Source organism: Toxorhynchites rutilus, chromosome 3 (genome assembly GCF_029784135.1).
Source record: "Toxorhynchites rutilus septentrionalis strain SRP chromosome 3, ASM2978413v1, whole genome shotgun sequence".
Taxonomy (NCBI): Eukaryota; Metazoa; Arthropoda; class Insecta; order Diptera; family Culicidae; genus Toxorhynchites; species Toxorhynchites rutilus.
Window position 1 is genome coordinate 122,190,174 of NC_073746.1, and position 23,915 is coordinate 122,214,088.

Below are 23,915 nucleotides of genomic sequence, written 5' to 3' on the forward strand. Positions count from 1 at the left end.
ATTTGTTCGTTTTCCTTGTGCATCTTAACGGTACCATTATTAAAAATGACCCGTAACATTTAGTTTTCAATACGTCATTGCGAAGTAATATGTAATAATGAAATCGATTTACAAGACTGATGTGCAACAGTACTTTTTTATATCACCTACTAAACTTAGAAACATAATTTAATAATAAGAATAAAACACTTCATTTTGCTACCCTATAGCGACCAAAGTACTGAGCTGCATTAAATGAAAACTTAATCGTTGTTTCTGGCAACAAGTTTAAATTTTTGCTAGCATCCAAGTCAACCTGCAGTTTAACATGGAATATCTTAATTTTTGGCAACCCTGCTGTCGTCCAAAAACATATCATTTACTTACTGATAATTTTCATGCCTCCCATGCAATGGTGAAATTCCAGTGCTCGTGAGTTGTTCCTTCTGCCCTTTGCACACATACACACAAATGCACTTCAGAAACTTGCAACTTTTGTTTCACTTGATTCTCACGTAAAACCTCTGGAGGATCACGTCTTAAAATATTTCAGTTCAAGGCGGTTTCCGATTATCCCGTTTAACCTTCGCTCCTGGCAGGATCGCCAAAATGTGTGCCCATGAGCGTCCGCGGGATAATCGGAGACCGCCTGAAACCGAGCGGTGACTGACTGCTGAGGAGATTGCTGCAAAATGGCTGTGTGCCCGGTCAATTTGATCACTGAACTGACGATACCCGTGTTGCCAGAACTAGGCATGCCACACATCATCAAAAGTATCAGCTGCTTGGACCAAATAATTTGCAGTGCCTCACAATGAAAAGATCATAAATGGGACAATTCCATACTAAATCAGCCGAAAAACAGTCAATTTTTGGACATTGTATAGAAGCGAAAGCTACCCGAAATCAGATGACCAATTTTAATTACGACTGACTTTTTATAAGGGCATATCCAAAATAATTGACCATTGATCAAAAAATCATAGCTCGAAATGATGTCTGATTATAAACCGATGCATAGGAAAATTGTTAAAAAATCGACGAACTGTTTAGTAAAAATAACATTTAAAATGTTACTCAAAAATTTGAATCATTATTTAAAATGTTTATAACTCGAAACATGGGCCCTTCGATAAAATATGTTTTTTTAAATTCTCTTTCAATTTAACAAACTTTGACGTATAGTGAGCGTATTCGGAACGGCTCGCAATCAGAAAAACGCAGCTCATCAGCTCATTACGGAACTGCTGAACTGCAGTGAATCAGCAGCCGGTTGATTCGGCGTGGAATTTACAGATATTTGACTGAGCATAAGAAACGCCTTAATCATATTCTGAGTGGAAATTCGAGAATACGCGAGTATGTCTGAGGTCAAGTCCGAAGAATTGCTTTGACGAAAAACTGCCGACCCGATCGGGAATCCGAAGCATTCAATGCTAAGTGCAAACCACTCAGCCACGAGAGCTATACATCCGTTACTATAACTATTGAATTGTTTGACCCGATGCTAGTATATTTATTCTGAAGTTTCATCAGCGAAAACTTACCACTTATCTAAAAAACATTTGTTGAGAGAAATTCATTAGGTATATCCGTGGTCGTAATTGAAGAACATTGCTTGATAAAACTTGAGGTGATATATCGAATTATAATGTATGCTTAAACAATGGAAACTAAGATGAATAACTAATATTTTCTTTATTCAAGTTTCAAAGCAAATTCAAACAAAAAAAGGCCGCAGAAGTGGTATGTTAGGAAATATTCGAATTAGTAATTTCCCCAAAAATCATATAGACTAGGCTCATCACAATCGTATTCATCCATATGATATAGTTCATACATACAATCACAATCCAATTCACTCATTTGATGAAGTAGTTCAGACTCATCACAATCATACACATCTCCGTCTTGATATGGTCTGTTCACAGCCGCTGTATGAGTAGTTGATTTGTTTCCGGTTTTCCCAATGAACTTTATCTTGTCTTTCCCGTTCGAAGTCCTAGAATAAAAAATCAAGACAGAAATCGAGAGCTTACTTATTTATCAAAAATTGGCTGTCTCTAGCCCATCACCTATTTTTCGTTGCCAATGCTCTAGCTCCAACCGTTTCGTCTGGCTTCATTCTATTCTGAGACCATTTTCTAGCATTCAACGAGCGTCGCCTTGGTATATCCAGATTAGACGAGCCAGGATCACACGAATTTGACTTCATCAACTCGTCTTTGCCGTTCCAAGTTCTAGAATCAATTAGTCAATTAATACATAAATTTGTGAGCAAACCTACCCTAGATTACTAATCTGACCTATTTCCAGTCGACAACGCAGCAGCACCAACAGATTCATTGGTTTTCTTCTTATTTTGACCAGAGTTACCAATGCTCATTGATGATATTTCTCTAGATAAATTCTCGATATTCGATGAACCACTTTTATACGAAATCAGCTTCTCCGAATTGAATTTATTGGTTGAAACTCTGGAACAAAAAGTCAAACAGAAATAAGATGTATTTTTTCATGATCCGTTTGATATTATGATTATAATATGCAGTTAACTCTTTGTAATCGTTTGTCTGCTCTCAGCCACCACAGCAAGAAACCATGCTAATCTTATATTTTACTCAACCAAGTAGTCAGTTTATGATATTCCTAAACGTAGCTTGATGTCTAGTGAACGGTGATTTTTTTTTTTATCCAGTTCATTTATTTGTAAGGCTCAATCGCATAAGCTTTGCGGAGCCGCTAATTCAAGGTTTGTTTATACAAAGTTTCAACTAATTTCTATGTTTAGTAAGATTCGACCGAATACTCGCGGTTTACTCGAGGTTAAAAGGGCAACATTTTTGTGGGACGGGTCAGGTTGGGGATATGGATATGAGGTATCGTTGTCTCAACCGAGGGTTGCCGCACGCACTGTAGCATTGTGCATAATGACCAGGGATAGCATCTGGTGTTCGACTAGCTGTCGAGGGTGGGCGACGGTGAGATGGGGGGACAAGACAAACAAACTAATAACGAAAAAGAAAAACACAAAAGCATTAAATACTTATACTAGACCGTTTCACAAACATATAGATCAACTGCATATAGCAGATGTCGCGAGTTCCCAACACGTCTCTAACAGGAACATAGGGTTGTCTTCCTTGGACCTCAAGGGCATTCAAAAGGTACTCTCTGGCTGCGTAATTATCCGTACATTGCCAAACTGCGTGATCGATGTCATCGTAACCGTTTCCACACCGACAGACATTGCTTTGAACAAGATTTATTCTGTGGAGATGCACATCTAGCGAGTAGTGGTTGGACATAAGTCTACTCATTACACGAATGAAGTCACGACTTAAGTCCAAACCTTTGAACCACGCTCTCGAAGAAACCTTTGGAATAATTGAATATAACCACCGCCCAAGAATTCCAGTGTCCCAATCGGTTTGCCAACTCAAGAGGGAACTCTGACGCAGTAATTGGAAAAATTCATCGTATGAAATCTGTCTATCAAACAATTCGCCTTCCTGGGCACCCACCTTTGCGAGAGTGTTCGCCTTCTCATTGCCAGGAATTGAGCAATGAGAGGGGACCCAAACAAAGGTTAACTTATAAGATCTTTCGATCAGTGCACTCATCTGCTGTCTCACTTTTGTGAGGAAATAAGATGGGTACCTACTAGTTTTCATCGACTGGAGAGCCTCAAGCGAACTGAGACTATCCGAGAAAATGAAGTAATGGTCTGCAGGCTTGTTGGAGATCATCCCCAATGCGAAGTCGATTGCTGCCAGCTCAGCAACATAAACGGAACAAGGTTCCTGCAGTTTACGGAAGGCGCTTGAATTTTCATTGAAAACACCGAAGCCAGTGGATCCATTGAGGCGAGACCCATCAGTGAAGTATCTTTTCATGCAATTGACTTTTTGGTACTTTCGGTTAAAAATACGGGGAATGAAAGTTGGTCGAAGCTGATCTGAAATCCCAAGTATTGCTTGTTTCATCGACAGATCGTATTCAATTGAGGAACTGCTGATGGTAAAGTGAGCACGGTCTGGAGTAAACGATGGAAGACAAATATCTGATGAAATATAGTGATGATAAATTCTCATAAACCGAGATTGTATATTTAGATGAAGCATTTTATCAAAGTTTTCAATCACAAGTGCGTTCGTGATACCGCATTTCACCAGTATTCTGAGAGAAAGTTCCCAGAATCGGTTCTGTAGAGGAGTTACTCCTGCCAGAACCTCGAGACTCATGTTATGCAGACAGTGATATTGAATTCGTTCCAATTTTAGAAGGTGACTTTTAGCTGCTGAGAGAAAGCAGAAAGAGGCATACTCCAGAATAGATAGAATAGTTGTTTTATAAAGCGTTATGAGATCTCCCGGATGAGCTCCCCACCACGTGCCGCAAATCGAGCGGAGAAAGTTGACTCTTTTTTGACATTTTTGCTTCAAATACGTAATGTGGGTATTCCAAGTGCATTTTGAATCAAACCAGACACCAAGGTACTTGAAGGTCAATGATTGGGTAATGTTTCTCCCCAAAAGCTTAAGTTGCAATTGGGCTGGGGACCGCTTTCGAGTAAACACTACCAGTTCTGTTTTCTGCGGCGAGAATTCTATCCCTAAGTTCCTTGCCCAAGAAGACAAGTTATCTAGGGAATTTTGCAATGGTCTTTGCAAGTTTTCGGCATGGGGACCTCTGACGGAAACCACACCATCATCTGCAAGTTGTCTTAGCGTGCATTGTTCTGCCAAACAACTGTCAATATCTTTCACATAAAAATTATAAAGAAGGGGGCTGAGACATGAGCCTTGGGGTAGACCCATATAACTATTTCTGGAAGTTGTCAGCTGTCCAAGGGTGAAGTTCATTTGCTTTTCTGACAACAAATTGTACAAGAAGTTATTCAAAATTCCAGGAAGTCCACATCTGTTCAGATTGTCTGACAGAATTTCTATGGAAACTGAATCAAAAGCTCCCTTAATATCCAAGAATACTGAAGCCAGTTGCTCCTTGTGCGCAAAGGCCAGTTGAATATCTGTAGAAAGCAACGCTAGACAATCGTTTGTTCCTTTGCTCTTGCGAAACCCAAATTGTGTACTTGATACCAAATTATTTGTCTCGATCCATTGATCGAGTCTTCGAAGGATCATTTTCTCCAGCAATTTTCTAATGCACGAGAGCATAGCAATCGGACGGTATGAGTTATGATCAGACGCTGGTTTGCCAGGCTTTTGAATTGCTATCACTTTGACCTGTCTCCATTCGGGTGGCACAATATTGTTTTCTAGTAGAGTATTGAATAAGTCTAGCAAGCGTCTTTTCGCGATATCGGGAAGATTTTTTAGAAGAACGAATTTAATCATATCGCTTCCGGGTGAAGAGTTGTTCGATGAAAGAAGAGCCATAGAAAATTCCAGCATTGAGAATGGTCTGTCCAGAGGTCCACCGCTTAGAGACGTTTCTCGAAGAATATGTTTGGCTGGAACTGAGTCTGGACCGACCTTTTTAGCGAAATCGAATATCCATCGGTTGGAGTATTCTTCACTCTCGTTGGTAGATGAGCGGTTACGCATGTTGCGAGCTACCCTCCACAAGGTGCGTATTGAGGTTTCACGAGAAAGACCTTCGATGAAATTGCGCCAGTAACCGCGTTTTTTTGCTTTAACTAATTGTTTCAGCTGTATTTCAAGCTTTGAATATTCCTCGAAGTGTGTGGATGTTCCATGTCTGTTAAAATCGTGGAAGTTGAGTTCTGTGTCAGAAGAAAGCCATGTTTCGGAAAGAGCGAATATATCACAATCATAATTTTGAAGTAAAAATTTGAACGAGTCTAGTTTAGGCACTAGACTACGGCAGTTCCATTGTAGCACATTGATCATATCTTCTACTACGTTAGATGAATTATCCATCGAAAGATATGATTGATGCAAGGAGGGGCCATGAAGCAGTCAATTGCTTAAGATAAGACTTTAAAGATGGAAGCAAGGCAGAAATAAGGCTTCTGAGGGGGTCTTGAATTTTGAACGTGTTTAGTATGAAATCCACAATGTCCGAAAAAGCTATCAATCCTCGATTAGACGCGAATTTTCTACGAGAAGATCGAGGAGCAGCGTTTTTATTTCTCTCTTCTCTGGGTAATGACGTAAAATCCTTGCTGCAACCAGGAACTGGCTGAGAAGGAGCCTTCGGATTCGTTTTTTTGCTACTATTACCCTTGGAATTAGACAATCTTCCGAGGGTCATTTTAGCTTTCTTACGGTGCACCATTGGTGAAGAGAGCTTTCTTTTTGATGATTCATCCTTTATTGAAGATTCTGGTGCAGGCGAAGTATGACCCTCATCAGAATCAGAATCCGATTCTTGAGATGACAAAACCGAAAATTGGTTTTCATTTTGAGCGGCTGATGCGGTCTTTAGCATTTCAGCATAAGTCCGCTTGGAGCGTCCAGCGATAGAACGCGTCACTTTATCGGAGTGCTGTTTGTACCTTGGGCACTCTTGTAGAGGGTGAGGATTCTCGCCACAGTGAATACATTTTTCCACTGTTTGAGTGCAAGAATCCTCACTATGTTTATCGCCACATTTGCCGCAACGAATTTTGTTGCCGCAGTGGCTAACCGAGTGTCCCAACTTTTTACATTTGGTACAATTATAAACCCGCGGTACAAACAGGCGCACTGGGAAAAAAACATTTTCTACTTTCACATAGTTTGGGAGAACAGAACCTGCGAAAGTACTCGAAAAGAGTGCGAGGGCTTATAAACTTTTTTATTTTCTTCCAAAGATGCTGAATGCAGATTTCTAACATCCAGGATCTTTACAAGATCTCCAATCATCGAGTTTTTGAAGGAACCCGACGCTTGTTTTAGTTCATCGACACTCAGACTCGCGTCGGTTACTACGCCTTCTATCTCCACTTCTCGAGAAGGGATGTAGATATGATACTCCCTGTTAAAAACTTCGTGGTCAACAATCTTGTTGGCCACATCAAAAGTCGGTGCTTCTACACGCAGTTTGTCCGGTCTCTCTTTATGTATCGAAACGCCCTTATAATTACGCAGCAAATCTCTTGAAATATCAAGAGTTCTCAAAGCTTTTTCCTTGGGCCGAAAGAAAACAACCCATGGTGCCTTCGAGGACTGTTGATAATAACGCGTCCGCGCAACATTGGCATCAGCAGATGTCATAACGGTTGCGCAGACGGTGCGCAACCGCCTATGAAAACGAAAAAAAAACTCGCACGCACACACTCGCGCAAAAACTCAACTTAAAACTAACTTAGACTAAAAACTAACTTAAACTAAAAACTAGCTCAAATCAAAAATCTTCTTGAAAAAAAAACAATTTCGTAAAAAAAAAAAAATTTAATAAATAAAAACAGGAAGTGGGTTATATCTATGGTATAACCGCAAGGGTGACGTAGGACTATCGTTGATTTAGAGATCATTTGTTTGAAGTTGAATCTAAATCCATCCTGAATGAATGAATAAATAAATATTTGGGTGACTTCAAAAACGAGAGTGTTACTTTGAAGACTCAAGGTTTTATGCATCCAATATTGGATACAAAAAACCTTGTTCTGAAGAATAATCTTCAGAAGCTTTCCTGTTAACTGCACTTGATTGACAAATCACAAAACCAAATGTATGTGGTCGCAGTATTATATGGATAGAAAACATTAAAATAAACTCGCTTGAATGTAATTTTCAATTCCAAGGGGAACTGGCAGATTATTTTTCAGCAACGATCATTTCTTTCCAGGTTTCCTCTCGATAACCAGCAAACGAAAAGAGTTGCGCGCGTGTATGTGTGTGTGTGTGTGTGGCGGCTGCTTCTATGTCTTCCCGAGGAACCGTATTTCGATGCTGATACTCTCTTGGTCACCTTCTCTTCTCCTTCTGATCGATCGGCTTTTCTGCGCTTCCTCACAGTTAAAACAAACTGATTGCATTTCAGGTCAGGTCAAGCCAGGTAATGAATACCTCGATCCCTCGCCGTTCAGCTCGTTCAGGAACGATGTTGTCTTGTCGATGTCCTCAGGCGTCGTGCACAAATTACGTAACGCAAAAATCTGGATTTTGAACCTCCCCCCCCCTTTCGTAACGCAATTTCCTATCTCTAATAAACAGAAAGTAACGCAACATCTAACCCCTCCCCCCTTATCGCGTTACGTAATTTGTGCACGACGCCTCACAAAAAATGAATGGGTTTCACCACCAGAATATCATTTCAGTATGCTTTTCGTGCGTGATTGAATCGAGAGAAGGTGTGGTTTACGATGGCAATTTGGAAGGCAAACTAGAGGAGAATGAACTTTCTGAGTATGAAAATTTCGGCGACTGAGCAATAATCGATTGAAAATTATATAATTTTGGCGATACGAAACATTTTCCGTTTTTCATGTTATGCATCCATTATTCGATACGAAAATATCCTATTGATGGGAAAGAATAATCTTCAGAAGCCTTCCAGCTAATTACACTTGATTGAAAAATTACGAAATCAAATGTATTTGGTCGCTGTGTTCGCCATATAATTTAAAAACATAAAAATAAACTCTTTCGCATGGATGTATTCTTCAATTCCCAGTGAACTGACAGATTATTTTTCAGCAACGATTAGATCTTTCCGGAATTTTCTCGATGCTGTATGGCATCCAAACGAAAATTCTCGTTTCAGTTTGGCCTGCAAAAACTTTTCTGAACGGCCCTTTTCAGGGCTCCAAATTTGATGGATTAGATCAAATTTGGAGCCCTGAAAAGGGCCGTTGATTATATGCTAAGCTAATATAGCACCCTCTCCTTGGATTCGACGGGCCAGCTGAATGTCCTTGGGCATGATGTGACGCGTTTTACGTGGATAGCACACAAATTTGTATCTTCGAATAAGCCTCCTGCAGCGTCATAACCGCGGAACTTTGGAAGCGCAAGTCGGTTTTGAAGTCCTGAGCAATTCCACGAACCAAATGCTGCAAAGGTAGCTTGCGGATCAGCAATTCGGTCGACTTCCGATAGCGATGAATTTCACGCAAAGTTCCCGGTCGATAGCGATGTGGCTTCTTCACCTATCCTGCGGCTGGTGCGCTTATACGAGCTGCTTTCGTGTGCCTTACCACTGAAAGACTAACCTGCTATCTGCTTGGTCCCAAACAAACGAGTCGTCACGGTGCGAGAGTAGAGTAAGAAATGAACGAAAGCAAAGGAAGCGTCATTTTATAACCTGTTTTCGAAGCTATCATTAAGCTATTGAAACAATTTTCGGACTCAATAAATAGCAATCATATAACTCTTGGACATTTTATCTTTTGTATGAAATGATTATCACTGTTCCGTTGATCCGAAGCAGAATGAATCACGCTTAAAGAAGGAATGGATTTTTGACGTAGGACTACGTCTAACCGGAAGATATAGGGGGTGAAATGGAAATCTAGGCACTGAACAAGTAGGAAAAAAATGCAAGATTTGAAACTCTTATAACTCGAACATTTCTCAATAGATCGCAAAGGTTTTTGCATCAATTGATAGGAAATATATCTACGCATCTATCATAACGAATAACATTTCATTTTTCTTGAGATAAATAATTGAATAATTGTGAAATATCAAGCATTGTCAAAATGCACTATGTGCCCATTTTTGATTGGTCCATTTTGTGCTCCTCAAATCGTACCGACCAAAACGGGCAACCAGAGCAGCAGCGAAATAGAATGAAGCACGATTGGAAAGGAAAAAGAAAAAAAATGAACGAAACATTGGTCGCTGTCTCACACATGCGTAATTCTCGAGCCAGCCAGTCAGCTTAAAAATCCCCGCTCCGCTGCCGTAACGATCATTCTTTGTGTGGACACCGACTGGACAACATCGTTGCTGGACGAGCTGGACGAGCGAGGGATCGAGTACCTTTCTCAAGGCAAGAGGGCGGAGGTGGTAGCGCTGGAGTAGAGTAGAGTAGAGTTTTTAAAGGGTCTTTCTCAAGGCTAGAGACGAATGAACTGCAAAAGTTTAAAGTCTCTATAATTCAAGACCTTCTTTCCTTCCGTAACGATCATTCTCATCCAAACCGTACACCACATCGGTTCGCATCACAACAAATCAACAAACCAACCCAAGCAGCCATGTCTGGACATGGTAAAGGAGGAAAAGTGAAGGGAAAGGCAAAATCCCGCTCGAACCGTGTTGATCTGGAGTTCCCCGCAAGGGTAGCTAGGCCGAGCGCGTTAGTACCAGTGCACCAGTCCACCTAGCCGGCGTGATATAGTTTCGGCCGCCGAAGTGATCGAGTTAGCTGGCAAAGCTGCTCGCGACGATAAGAAAACCCGCATTCGGAACAGAACACATTCGGTTCGGTGGACATCAAGACAACAGGCAGTTGCAGCGAGTGGCGAGTGGCAAACGCAATCGCAAAACGGCAGCAGGTAGCAGAAGAAAAAAGTTTGTTCTTTATACACACTGCTTTGGTGGCAAATCCAGAACAAGGCGGCATCGAGGGCGTTCGAAATGGTTTTTTTCAAAACCACGAGTACTAAGTTTTCTAAATTGGAACCATTCCATAAAACAAGGCGCTTTTCAAGGCCATTAAACCTTCCAAAAAAGAGTTTAGGAAATACAGTTCAATGCTTTCTAAAACATTATCCAAAATAATAATAAAACACAAATTGATTTTTTCATAATTGGTTTGCCAGGATCTGATGAGTATGTGAATTTGGCAGTTGTTCTGAGCTTATTGATAGTTGGGGACTTTCCTGATTATTCAATTTTCACCAATTCTTAAATTGTTTCCAAATTGAAAGTACAGTAATTTACAATTAGTTCGACATTTAGCTAATTGGACGGACATGTAATTCGACTTATTTAGTTGAACATTTTTGTAAACATAGAGATCCAAATTATGACCCCACATTGAAAGTCGACACTGTACCACTGTCATCGCAAATGTTCAATTCCAGGTTAAAATCGCCTCCAATGTGACACTGAGTGGCGCTTCGGCACGTCGCATTGAATGTAATTTACTGTACAACATGTCACAAAGCTGGATGGGAAGAAATTTTCCAACTGTGAAAGCTGTGGCGAGTGGCAAACGCAATCGCTAAACAGAAAGGTTTAGCCGAACAAGATGGGGATATCGAGTGATAACAAAACAATAAACTCTTTAGATTGAAGATAATTTTGTGATCCTGAAAAGGACCCTTTTTAGCCTGCATGTGAATCCAACGAGCGAACAAATCGTAATGAATGAATTTTTTTGCCATCGCTCCCTTTTAACGCTCATTCGTTCGTCTCGTTGGACTCGCCCCTTTGGCTGAGTCTGCCGATTTGTCTCTATCCTATGAGTGTGTACCGCTAGAGTGCAAAAAGCGCGCTGATGACCACCTATGTATTCCCTATCAAAGCCATCATTTTGATTGTACGATATGTGCATACGCCAAAAGTTGCCCGGCGTTGATAAGTACAAAGGTTTCAGAAAAAACGCAAAAACACAACGCCAAAGGTTCTTTTCAGAACCACCAACATGTTCATAAAGAGTAAACAGTAAACTAATCCATTTTTCAGGTAGATAGGTAGGTATTCACGTAGGAGAAGAAAATAAAACAATATATTTGAAATATATATTTAACAAAAGCTGTCCCCTTTGTATAGTCCTACGTCACTCCGGTTATGTCCCCGACATTACCCACCCGTCTTTTTCTTGGAATTTACTCAGCAAAAATAATGCCCTTTCCCAACACTTAAAAACGACAAACGGTAAACAGTTTCATTAAAGTGATTTCTTCGATATGGGGATATATTCACTACATCATTTCATGTATTTCATATTCTTCATTATGAAATCCATATCCATGGCACCTATCGGTATCGAATTATCATCGACACCACGATTTTCGCTAAATGCTCCTTTCAGTTCGGCCTGTAAAAAAAAAAACTTTTCTGAACTCTAATCCATCAAATTTGGAGCCCTGAAAAGGGCTGTTGATTATATGCTAAGCTAATATAGCACGCTCTCCTCGGATACGATGGGCCAGCTGGATGTCCTTGGGCATGATGTGACGCGTTTTGCATGGATAGCACACAAATTGGTATCTTCGAATAAGCCAACCTGCAGCGTCATAACCGCGGAACTTTGGAAGCGCAAGTCGGTTTTGAAGTCCTGAGCAATTCCACGAACCAAATGCTGCAAAGGTAGCTTGCGGATCAGCAATTCGGTCGACTTCTGATAGCGACGAATTTCATGCGAAGTTCCCGGTCGATAGCGATGTGGCTTCTTCACGCTTCCTGCGGCTGGTGCGCTTATCCGAGCTGCTTTCGTGGTGCCTTACCACCGAAGGACTAACGAGCTGTCTGCTTAGTCCCGATGAAACGAGTCCTCACGGTGCGAGAGTAGAGTAAGAAATGAACGAAAGCAAGGGAAGTGTCATTTTATAAAACATAAAAGAATCGAATGTAAACCCCACCATCTTTATTATATAAGCTTACTGTATACTCACGAATATAATAAGGGTGGGATTTAGATTCTATACTTTTATGGTTTATAAAATGACGCTTCCTTTGCTTTCGTTCATTTCTTACTCTACTCTCGCACCGTGAGGACTCGAGCTCGTTAGTCTTTCGCAGACAGCTCGTTAGTCATTCGGTGGTAAGGCACACGAAGTCAGCTCGGATAAGCGCACCAGTAGCAGGATAGGTGGAGAAGCCACATCGCTATCGACCGGGAACTTCGCATGAAATTCGTCGCTATCAGATATCGACCGAATTGCTGATCCGCAAGCTACCTTTGCAGCATTTGGTTCGTGGAATTGCTCAGGACTTCAAAACCGACTTGCGCTTCCAAAGTTCCGCGGTTATGACGCTGCAGGAGGCTTATTCGAAGATACCAATTTGTGTGCTATCCATGCAAAACGCGTCACATCATGCCCAAGGACATCCAGCTGGCCCATCGTATCCGAGGAGAGCGTGCTATATTAGCTTAGCATATAATCAACGGCCCTTTTCAGGGCTCCAAATTTGATGGATTAGAGTACAGAAAAGTTTTTTACAGGCCGAACTGAAAGGAGCATTTAGCGAAAATCGTGGTTTCGATAATAATTCGTTACCGATAGGTGCCATGGATATGGATTTCCTTATGAAGAATATGAAATACATGACATGATGTAGTGAATATATCCGAAGAAATCACTTTGGTGAAACTGCATTATAAAATTATTTGTGTACGAATGCCGCAATCGATAGTCGACTCTAATTTGCGCTGAGTAATTTCCTCGGAGGACTCGATTCCTCCTTTGAACATTAATAATCTCTTTCTGGCAAAACGATGTGGTATGAATCACATTATTTGAATGATAGAATGAAGAAGTTTTCTGCCAATTTCCTTCAACCTCCAAACGTATCTTTCTCCCGTTTGTCGTTTTCGCGTTCGCTAATCCTTTCTCACAACACCCATTTCTCGTTTGAGAAATAGTTGAGTAAACATTGTTTGCCAGTGCGCGTAGAGCGGGAATTCCTAAAGATTCATTGCACCTCTAATAAATTGCCGAAAGACGTGGTCTTACGTTGATCGCACTTGATTGAAAAAATCCAAAACGAAATGTATTTGGTCGCAGCATTATATGAGTAGAAAGCAAATAATCGCTCGAAAATGACTTGATTTTCGCGATGTGAAACATTTTCCGTTTTTCATGATAACAAAACCAAATGTGTTTGGTTGCAGTGTTATATGGATAGAAAACATTAAAATAAACTCTTTCGCATGAATGTATTTTTCAATTCCAAGGGGAACTGGCAGATTATTTTTCAGCAACGATGATAGCAACGAGAATTCCGCGCGTGTATGTGTGTGTGTGTGTGTGTGTGTGTGTGTGGCGGCTGCTCTGATGTTTCAAGCGGAACCGTGGCATCACTCTCCTCCTGATGGATTCCCTTTTGGCCTTAGGTGCACAAACAGGCTCTTGGTGACACCGTTCATCAGCGTTTTCATGATAAACGAAATTAGCTTCACAACAACAGCGACAACATGCTCCAATCGCTGTTCAATCATAACTGAGTGGGTTTACGAGCGGCGCTAGCTTATATACCGATTGGTGATTTCAATAGCCTGTTTTGAAAGCAATTTTAAGACTATTGAAACAAGTTTTTGGATGAAAAAGTAACAAGTATATGACGCGTGGACATTTTATCTTTCAAATGAAGTGTTTATCATACCATTTCGTTCAGTTGTTTAAGAGCTATTAACGCTCAAAATCTCGGTCTCCAGCGTAACGCTTTCGTTCTCGAAACTTTGGTTTTACACCCCGGTATAGAAATGAAAGACGTAGTCCTACGTCAAAACTCAATAAAAAAAATTAGTCTGATGAGTTCGAACAACTTGAACAACCCTATTCAGGGAGCTATACAACGCTGCACGCTACGGTATAAGCACAATAGCGAGACGGCAAAAACTATTCTATTGTACTTCTCTGTTTGATGTTTGGTGAAGATACAAATGTGACGCTCAATGGAACCAATTCACAGAACACCGGTCCAGCGTCGCTGGAGAGGTGCTGCTTCCTCGCTGTTCCGGATGCGTTGGCACTTAACTTGTCACCAATGGGCGAAAGAAAAAAAACAACCAAAAATCACTTTGGCGGAGGGGGAAAAAAAACTTTCCAGCTTCGATATTGTAGCGGAGGACGGACAATGTGTGTCCGTCTCTTGCAAATAATCGACGAGGAATCTAGTGAACGGTGATAAATACAGTGCTCCTATGAGTAATCGATAACGGTACTCAGTATCAAACAAAGTAGTCACCCACACAAGACAACACGCAGTGCGCTGAATGCATAGAAATGTGGGACAAAAATCATAACAGCAGAATTTAGCCATTATAACACTTTGATGTGATGGAAATGATTGTTCATACGTATCAAAACTACTGTTTGCCTAAATGTCTCATGTTATTTGTATAATCGCATAAGTATGTCAAGCGACAAAATTGTTGTTCATCTAAAGTGAAAAGTTCTGATCATTTCGGATTCGTAGAAATCATTATTTGAGTAATTTGAGAACAATGAAACAACTAAATTGTTGATTATAAAGACAATGGGCCCTATTATGTAACTCGAGTCGATAAAAACCCGCCGTCGGAAGCGGCGGCCTTTCGCAAGCAAACCTGTGTTCCATCGATTGCCCGGTTAGTTTGAAACATAGGAGACGATCCTTCAGTTAGATCCGACCGAGCGTTAGCAAGCGATATATTTCAAAGCAAAACTTTTGTTTCATTCTGAAACATTATAAAAAAATAAAAAATATAGAAAAATGCGTACAAACATGTTTAACCCTTTAACGGGCCGTGGCAACTAGGCATGTAATCAACGCAAACTCCAATACAAGGACATGTTTAGATGCTAAAATACACAAAATATTTTTCTCAATGCGCAAAACAATCAAAAACAATGAAAAAATTGGTGGCAGTATAGTTGCCACTGCCCGGTTAGCGGAGAATGTTGGTGGCAATATAGCTGCTATCGCCCGTCTAGCGGAAAACACTTGATGGTAAAAATATTGTTTTTGTATTTGAAATTTTGATGTTAGTTTCAACAAAAACAACTAATTAAACTCACGATGAGACTCAACAGGTCCTAAACAGTTCATATGTATTGAAAACTTCAACAAAATGACTATTTTTCAATAAATTTACGCGAAATTCGCTCTTGCTGCTCTAAATTGGGAGTTGTTAACACAAGAATGGCTACAAAATGAATACTTTTTGATTTTTTTTGTGCTGAAAAAAAAATCAGGCATGTTGCTAGACATTAGAACAAGTTACCACATAAGGTTAGAAGTAATAATTTATTGTTAAAGGAGAGAAAAAAAAATCGTTGGTGGCAATATAGATGGCGGTTCCCGTTAAGGTGAAGGTGGAAGCTAGCCACAATGGCGCTCATTTCTTTCATCTCCCTCCCTCACCCCTCGCCCGAAAATCAATAATTTTGCGAAACAGTGTGAAGAAAATTATCGTTTTCGCACACTTCCCATCAAGTAATATCAACCAAATTCTAATCGATTACTCATAAGATGTTAAATTTTCATCTGCTGTCGCACTGTCTAGTGAAAAATGTCGGAAAACTCGAGCAAGTGGTCTGAAAGTTAAATTTTCGTTTTTCAATCTTCGTCAATGGTTTTGTTTGTATTGGTGAAAGCATCGTTATTTTTTCGACACTGATGCCAGACAACATCATCGAAACAGCTATAAAAACCATTCAATAAAATGTTATTCATGAGTCATAGCGTTTCATGTCATGAAAATCAATAGAATAAAATTGTGTTGATATCAATACAATTATTATTTTTACGTTTAATGGGTCTATAATGTAAGTTTTAGCAACTTTAACTTTGGGTAAGAAAAATTATATTCAGAGCTCGGAATACTGCCACGGCTGCCTATGCTTTCAAAAACAGTAAACGGAAAAGTATTACATTCAATCAAAATGCCTCGGCCAACAAAGAGAAGGGTTAAAGCCCTCCAACGTGAATATGTGAAAACAATACGATCAACGAAGGAAAATATTAAGGAATTATCAACAACGAGTTACTATGCGGAAGAACTTGTTAATACCAAAGAGCCCCAATTCGCATGTGTTATAAATTTGCTCATGTTACGCTCGCGTATAATCAAAATTTTACTTCATATGCAAATGCATCTTATATATATATATATATTTGCAATTGTTCATCGGAACATATCGTTCATACATTTTACTTTAGTATTGAATTGTTATTTTTTTTTTCAAATGTATTCAAAGACTCGTGTCAATGAAGCGCCAGTCTGATAAGTGAATTGATCTATTTACGTGTGCTTTGCTCTTCTCTCACAAACACTATTACCCAATTTTTACTCGTGGGTTTACCTATACTACTACAATGGCTAGCTTCCACCATCACCTTAAAGGGTTAAATGCTTTTTTTCCATATTTCCACCTTCACCTTAAAGGGTTAAAGGCTTTTTTTTCATATTTCGGTTTCCAAACTATCGAGAATGCCGAAAACAAAAAAAATACGTTTTTCATTATAAATCCTACGGAAAAAATATAAGCATTCAAAAAAACTGCCAAAAATTCTTGTATGGTACCATATACAATATTTTACATAACGCTATCGTTTTGGATTGAAGCCACTTTTTACTCCAACCCTTTGGTTGAGGTGTCAGTAAGGGAAGTGGGGGCATAGTGGTCACCCTAAGGAATATGCCCATTTCCAGCACCCACATACCGATTTAAATCCCGTATTTTCGAAGAATATTATAGTTCAACTCAGTGTTCTTCAAGACCGCAAACGGCTACTACTATAAAAATTCAAAATAGTACACTTTTAATTAGAAAAAAAGGGTGAAAAATCGATTTTTTTTTTTGCTTGGAGGCAAAGTGGTCACCTAGTGGGGGCAAAGTGGTCACCCGCACATATCAAGCTAAATGGGATAGATTTATGCGTTTTTTCGTCCAAATTTGTTCTAATCATATTTGTAACAGTAGGTACATGTATGAAATAAGCTTGGCCTATTCACCTAGAGTCTCAATTTTAATTTTCTCTTGCATACAAAGACGTAATAAGAAACACATAACGTTCCGCATAATGAGGCTTGGTTTGGTTGGAGTGGCATATTTATCCAAGGTCAAAGCCACAAAAGGATCTTCTTCGAGAGCAGAATGTGATGAGGTATATCAGCTTTAGTAAACAGAACATTGTAAGTTGTTATTCACCTATGACCACTTTGCCCCCAAACATGAAAATAATTTCTATGCTAATTAATCGCTGAGATTAAACAAAATATCTGTACCTCTTCTAGAATATGTGAACAGTCGTCCAAACTGATTTCTAAATTTCATGAGAAATTCCTTAGATACCATGCGCACAGAACTACGACCGAATGGCTATCGAGAGAGTAATTTACTGACCACTTTGCCCCCCATGACTAATTTGCCCCCACTACCCCTATATCTTACCCATTTCCGGTTGGCAATACAACTGTGTCAAGATTTTTGGTGCAATTCATTCTATTCTGTGATGTATTACCAAGGCTCATCAATGATTTTCCTCTCGAAAAATCCTGAAGATTCGAAGAACCATAACTATCCGAATTAGAAGTATCCGAAGTTCTGGAACGAGAATTCTTGACAGAAATAGGGCATCATATATATTTGCAGTATATCATACCTATTTCCGGTTACCGATGCAGTCGACCTCACGATACAATTACGCCACTTTCTATTCTGTGTCGAGTTTCCCACACCAGGATTTCCAACTGTAGAAGTTTCTGCGGAGTCGCCATTGTTTGGTTCTAAACGGAATTTTTATCGCATCAAGTGCTTGAGGTAAATAAAACATAATCTCACGTCTGTAGAAAACCCTCGACTTTGTGCGTCGTGTATCCGTATATTTATCAGCCATTTTAACAAATTGGAAATTTAATTGTATACCAATTTTATGCACAAGAAAAACTTTCGAACTTTCTTTTTTAGAAATTCTATATACTATTCACGCAGAACAAATAATCCAAAGTGTTCCTTGTTCCTTCTAAGTTATGAGCACGCTGAGAATAGACTGAGCAGAACAGAACGTGTATTCCTTTCTTTTTCATTTTCCGGTTCTTTCGTTATTCAACGATTGAAAAATGGCAACTATGCACTGAGAGAAATAATTAGTAAATATAACGAATTTTTTGGTAAATACCTGAGAGAGAGGAGCCAGCTCGCGTTTGTTGTGATCGCCCTTATGTCAGCGCGAACCAGTCACGGTGAACCAAGGGGAAGTATTGGAATATGTAGAAAATTTTAACATGATATTTTTTCGCAAGACATTTTATAAGAAAATAATGTTGACGTCGGACTACATCTTTCATTTCTATACCGGGGTGTAAGTTCAAAGCTTCGAGAACGAGAGTGTTACATTGGAGAAACAGAATTTTGAGCAATAATACCTGCCGGTTGAAAGAAATGGTATGATAACCGCTTCATTCGAAAGAAAAAATATCTACGTGTTATATGTGTGTTACTTATTGATCCAAAAATTTGTTTCCAAAGCTCAAAAATTGCTTTGAAAGCAAGCTATTGAAATCACAAAAATCTGTATATAAGCAGGTAGCAGCTCCGAAATCCTGATGAATGGAGTCACCACCAAGAGCATGTTTGTGCAAATGAAGGGCACTGGAGCATCGTGTTCGTTCAAGCAAGGCCAAAAAGGAGTCCACCGAAGAGAAGAATAGTATCGCTAAGAAGGCGACCAAGAAAGCGTCAGCATCGAGCTGGTGTGGCTGTCCGGAAGCAAAAGTCAAACAAATCCTCGAGCATCGCTGCATACAAGCCGAAGCCATAGAAATCAGAAGCAGCTTCGTTAAAAACTATCGTCGCCACACATAACGCACAACACGAGAGTGTTTTCAGCAAATCAAATCCAGTTCTTTTCAGAAAGAGTATATCAAATACTGCGCTCAAATACATTCTTTTCGTAATTTCTTCGATCAAGTGCGATCAACGTAAAATTACATCTTTCGAGAACTTATAAGGGGTACAATGAATCTTGAGAAAAACAAACGGGAAGTGGGTATTGTGAGGAAGGGCAGAGTGCTTATTAAGAATGCAGACACAGCATCATTTTGATGGAACCTATTCTTATTTCCATCGGACACAAACAAAATTCCCTCAAAATGCACCTGGGAGAAATCAATGTTGACTCTTTTCATTGGGAGATTAGCGCTTATTTTGTATATTCCACATACGCTGCATATTCAAATTGTATCGGAGAATATACAATTATGGCTCACATTGCAAAAATCGATTCACCGAGCTTGCAGCAATAAATCAAACTGGAACCAGTTAAAGAATGAAAGAATTCACGAAAATTGAATGAACGATCGGAAAAAGTCACAAATGAGCGCAAAACACCCATTAATTCACACAAGAACTCCACCGGTAAGCAAATCATAAAAATCAGTTTACTTCTTATTTCGGATATTTTTTAGAAATCATCGAAATAGTTCTTTTAGACAACTATATCGGAATTATCAAAAGTAAAAAAAAACTTGTTCGAATGAGCCGATGCTGCTGGAAGTAATGATGTGGGCTGACCTGGTACATATTTTATTATTTCCTGATCATGTAAGTGCTCAAATTTTTATCCCCCATATATTCCTGTTAGGCGTAGTCCTAAGTCAAAAATAAAATCGCGGATAAAAACGCACAAATGATCTCAAAAAACAAAAGTTCACGTCAAGTTTCAACACTTTTCTTATAAATGAATGACAACAACTTGCTTGATTGAAATTGTCCGATTTGAATTTTCTTGATGAGAATTCGTAAAAAGAATAAGAAGAAAACAAACTATCTGTCATTCAGCTGGCTCCTCTCTCTCAGGTAAATACCTAGGTAGTGCGGACTGAATCAAAACGGCTGTCAAAAAAGATCCAATTGAAATGTCAAAAGAGATCCAACGATCAGGAGTGTTATTTTTCTTATGATAATCAACACTATAAAAGAGGTATTGTTGTCAGGGGCAAAAAAAATTAAAATAACAAAATGAACGAACTACATTTTTCCGTCAATTGTTTGATTAACCATTGTATCTCTGAAAGAGCATCTCAGCCTTTCACTGAGCTACGCCTTTTTAATGTCCCCTCTCTTTGACATAACGTTTTTCCGAACGAAATAAAAACAAACGAAGTCAGAGTCACGTAAATGTTTACTCCTGCGATTTGAAAATATTCGATAAAAAGTGGAAGGAAGAGATGCCAGATTATTTTAAAAAAAATCTGTAAAAACATGTGAATGTCTGTTAAAAATGTGGAAAAGTCTGTAAAAGTGTGCAGATCTATAGAAATGTCTTTTAACGTTAATTTTCACATATTCATGAATACTTTGTACATCGTAATGCACGTAAGATTGTATTTTGTTCTCAGATCTTCGTCAAAAGTGGTAATATTATTCTTTATCGCAAAACATTAGACTCGTATTTTTTTATTTTTTCATTGGGGTGTCCATTTCCATTTTAGGGTGATCCAAAAAATCATTATTTTTTTCCACTTTTTCCTAAAATGACTTTTTTCTAAAATTTATAACTTTCGAACCACTTAACCGATTTAGATGATCGACATATCAAATTGAAGCCAATGAGCTTTAATTGAGAAATATTGAACTTGCAGATAATATGGATCCTATTTTCGTAATTATTGATTGTAGTCGTTTTTTAATGTTTTCATGGCTTTGGACTAGGGGCGCTATATTTTTTTATATTTTTTCTTGGAAGCTGAGAATTATTTACATAAAATATCTCGATATCAGAGATGCTATTTTTTTCGTTTTTGAAATATGATTTTTCAAAACTAATCGATGTTTCGAAAAACAAATTTTCCCCATTTTTCCCACTACAAAAATATAACTCTTGAACTATTGGACCGACTCATATCATCGACATATCAAATTGAAGCTTACGAGTTATTTTTCTTTGGAAAAATGTTACTTTTGCGAAAAAATTTAATTCTTGTTTTTGTAATTATTGATTGATTTATTTTTTCATAGTTTTCTCGTTTAAAGATAGGAGCGCTATATTTTTTTTATATTTTTTATGGAAAGCTGAGGATTATTTACCTAACATATCTCGATATCAGAGATGTTATAATTATCGTTTTTAAGTTATAAATTTGTAAATTTAACAAGTTTTAAGTCTTCGATCAATATTCATATGTGACTAAACTAGAACTATGCTACTAGAATCCTTCCCGCAAGTGTGATATTTTTTCAAATTTTGCTTATTGGCTTCAATTTAATACATCGATCATCAAAACCGGTTCAGTAGTTCAAATGTTACGATTTTTTGCAGAAAGTAATTGGACAAAGGGGGAAACATGATTTTTCGAACCACCATTACTTTGAAACATCATATCTAAAAAACATAAAAATAGCATCTCTGATATCGAGATATGTTATGCAAAAATCCTCAGCTTTCAAGAAAAAATATAAAAATATAGCGCCCTCTAGTCCAAAGTCATAAAAAAAATAAAAAACGACTACGATCAATAATTAATAAAAAAAGACGGGTGGGTAATGTCGGGGACATAACCGAAGTGACGTAGGACTATACAAAGGGGACAGCTTTTGTTAAATATATATTTTAAATATATTGTTTTATTTTCTTCTCCTACGTGAATACCTACCTATCTACCTGAAAAATGGATTAGTTTACTGTTTACTCTTTATGAATATGTTGATGGTTCTGAAAAGAACCTTTGGTGTTGTGTTTTTGTTATCACTCGATATTCCCATCTTGTTCGGTTAAACCTTCCTGTTTAGCTATTGCGTTTGCCACTCGCCACAGCTTTCACAGTTGGAAAATTTCTTCCCATCCAGCTTGTGACATGTTGTTCAGTAAATTACATTTAATGCGACGTGCCGGAGAAACACTTTGCCACTCACTGAAACTAATTGTTGCCTTGATGAGCGCCGAACCGAAGCTGCTCTGTTCTTGATGCGGGTTTTCTGATTGTCGTGAGCAGCTTTGCAAGCCAACTCGAGCACTCCGACGGCCGAAACTCTATAATCGCTGTTAGGTATACTGGTGCTCCGGCACCAATCCGTTCGGCCTAGTTACCCTTGCGGAGCAATCAGTGAATGCGACCAACAGGGAACTGGAGACCTGTACGGTTCGAGTGAGACTTTGCCTTTCCCTTAACTTGTCCTCCTTTGTAACATCCACGATGCCGATACCGTACAACCACACGGGTTTACGGTTTGAAAGAAAATAAGATATTTTTTTGTGGTCCGCGTGTTTTATACTCTAGCGGTACACACTCACAGGATAGAGACAAATCAGCAGACTCAGCCAGAGGGGCGAATCAAACGAGACGAACGAATGAGCGTTAAAAGGGAGCGATGGCAAAAAAATACATTCATTACGATTTGTTCGCTCGTTGGATTCACATGCAGGCTAAAAAGGGTCCTTTTCAGGATCACAAAATTATCTTCAATCTAAAGAGTTTATTGTTTGTTATCACTCGATATCCCCATCTTGTTCGGCTAAACCTTTCTGTTTAGCGATTGCATTTGCCACTCGCCACAGCTTTCACAGTTGGAAAATTTCTTCCCATCCAGCTTGTGACATATTTTACAGTAAATTACATTCAATGGCACGTCGCATTACCACCACTCAGTGTCGGATTGGAGGTAATTTTAACCTGTAATTGAACATTTGCGATGACAGTGGTACAGTGTCGACTTTCAATGTGGGGTCATAATTTGGATCTCTATGTTTACAAAAATGTCCAACTAAATAAGTCGCATTACATGTCCGTCCAATTAGCTAAATGTCGAACTAATTGTAAATTACTGTACTTTCAATCTGGAAACAACTTAAGAATTGGTGAAAATTGAATAATCAGGAAAGTCCCCAACTATCAATAAGCTCAGAACAACTGCCAAATTCACATACTCATCAGATCCTAGCAAACAAATTATGAAAAAATCAATTTGTGTTTTATTATTATTTTGGATAATGTCTTAGAAAGCATTGAACTGTATTTCCTAAACTCTTTTTTGGAAGGTTTAATGGCCCTGAAAAGCGCCTTGTTTTATGGAAAGGTTCCAATTTAGTAAACTTTGTACTCGTGGTTTTGAAAAAAACCATTTCGAACGCCCTCGATGCCGCCTTGTTCTGGATTTGCCACCAAAGCAGTTTGTATAAAGAACAAACTTTTTTTCTTCTGCTACCTGATGCCGTTTTGCGATTGCGTTTGCCACTCGCCACTCGCTGCAACTGCCTGTTGTCTTGATGTCCACCGAACCGAATGTGTTCTGTTCCGAATGCGGGTTTTCTTATCGTCGCGAGCAGCTAACTCGATCACTTCGGCGGCCGAAACTATATAACGCCGGCTAGGTGGACTGGTGCACTGGTACTAACGCGCTCGGCCTAGCAACCCCTGCGAGGAAC

At 39.1% G+C, this 23,915-nt stretch overlaps 2 protein-coding genes across 3 annotated transcripts in view; one reads left to right on the forward strand and one right to left on the reverse strand.

Moving 5' to 3' along the window:
* The window catches only part of LOC129779968 (protein spire), a 434,695-nt gene that overhangs the window by 372,666 nt on the left and 38,114 nt on the right, over positions 1 to 23,915 (forward strand). The gene's annotated exons all lie outside the window — the stretch shown is intronic.
* Positions 1,720 to 18,461, reverse strand: LOC129779971 (uncharacterized). The gene is made up of 6 exons (XM_055787783.1): positions 18,335 to 18,461; positions 18,156 to 18,279; positions 17,945 to 18,097; positions 2,286 to 2,456; positions 2,055 to 2,219; positions 1,720 to 1,981 (listed from the first exon to the last, which is right to left on the reverse strand). Exons 1-6 carry the CDS (start codon positions 18,387 to 18,389, stop codon positions 1,747 to 1,749), a joined length of 903 nt encoding a protein of 300 aa, XP_055643758.1. The 5' UTR covers positions 18,390 to 18,461; the 3' UTR covers positions 1,720 to 1,746.

Coding starts and splice junctions, on each gene's coding strand:
- LOC129779971 (XM_055787783.1), bottom strand. CDS start 18,389: ATGGCTGATAAATATACGGATACACGACGCACAAAGTCGAGGGTTTTC. Junction 18,098..18,155: donor GCATCGGTAACCGGAAATAG/GTATGATATACT, acceptor TTCTCGTTCCAG/AACTTCGGATACTTCTAATT. Junction 2,220..2,285: donor GCGTTGTCGACTGGAAATAG/GTCAGATTAGTA, acceptor AATTGATTCTAG/AACTTGGAACGGCAAAGACG.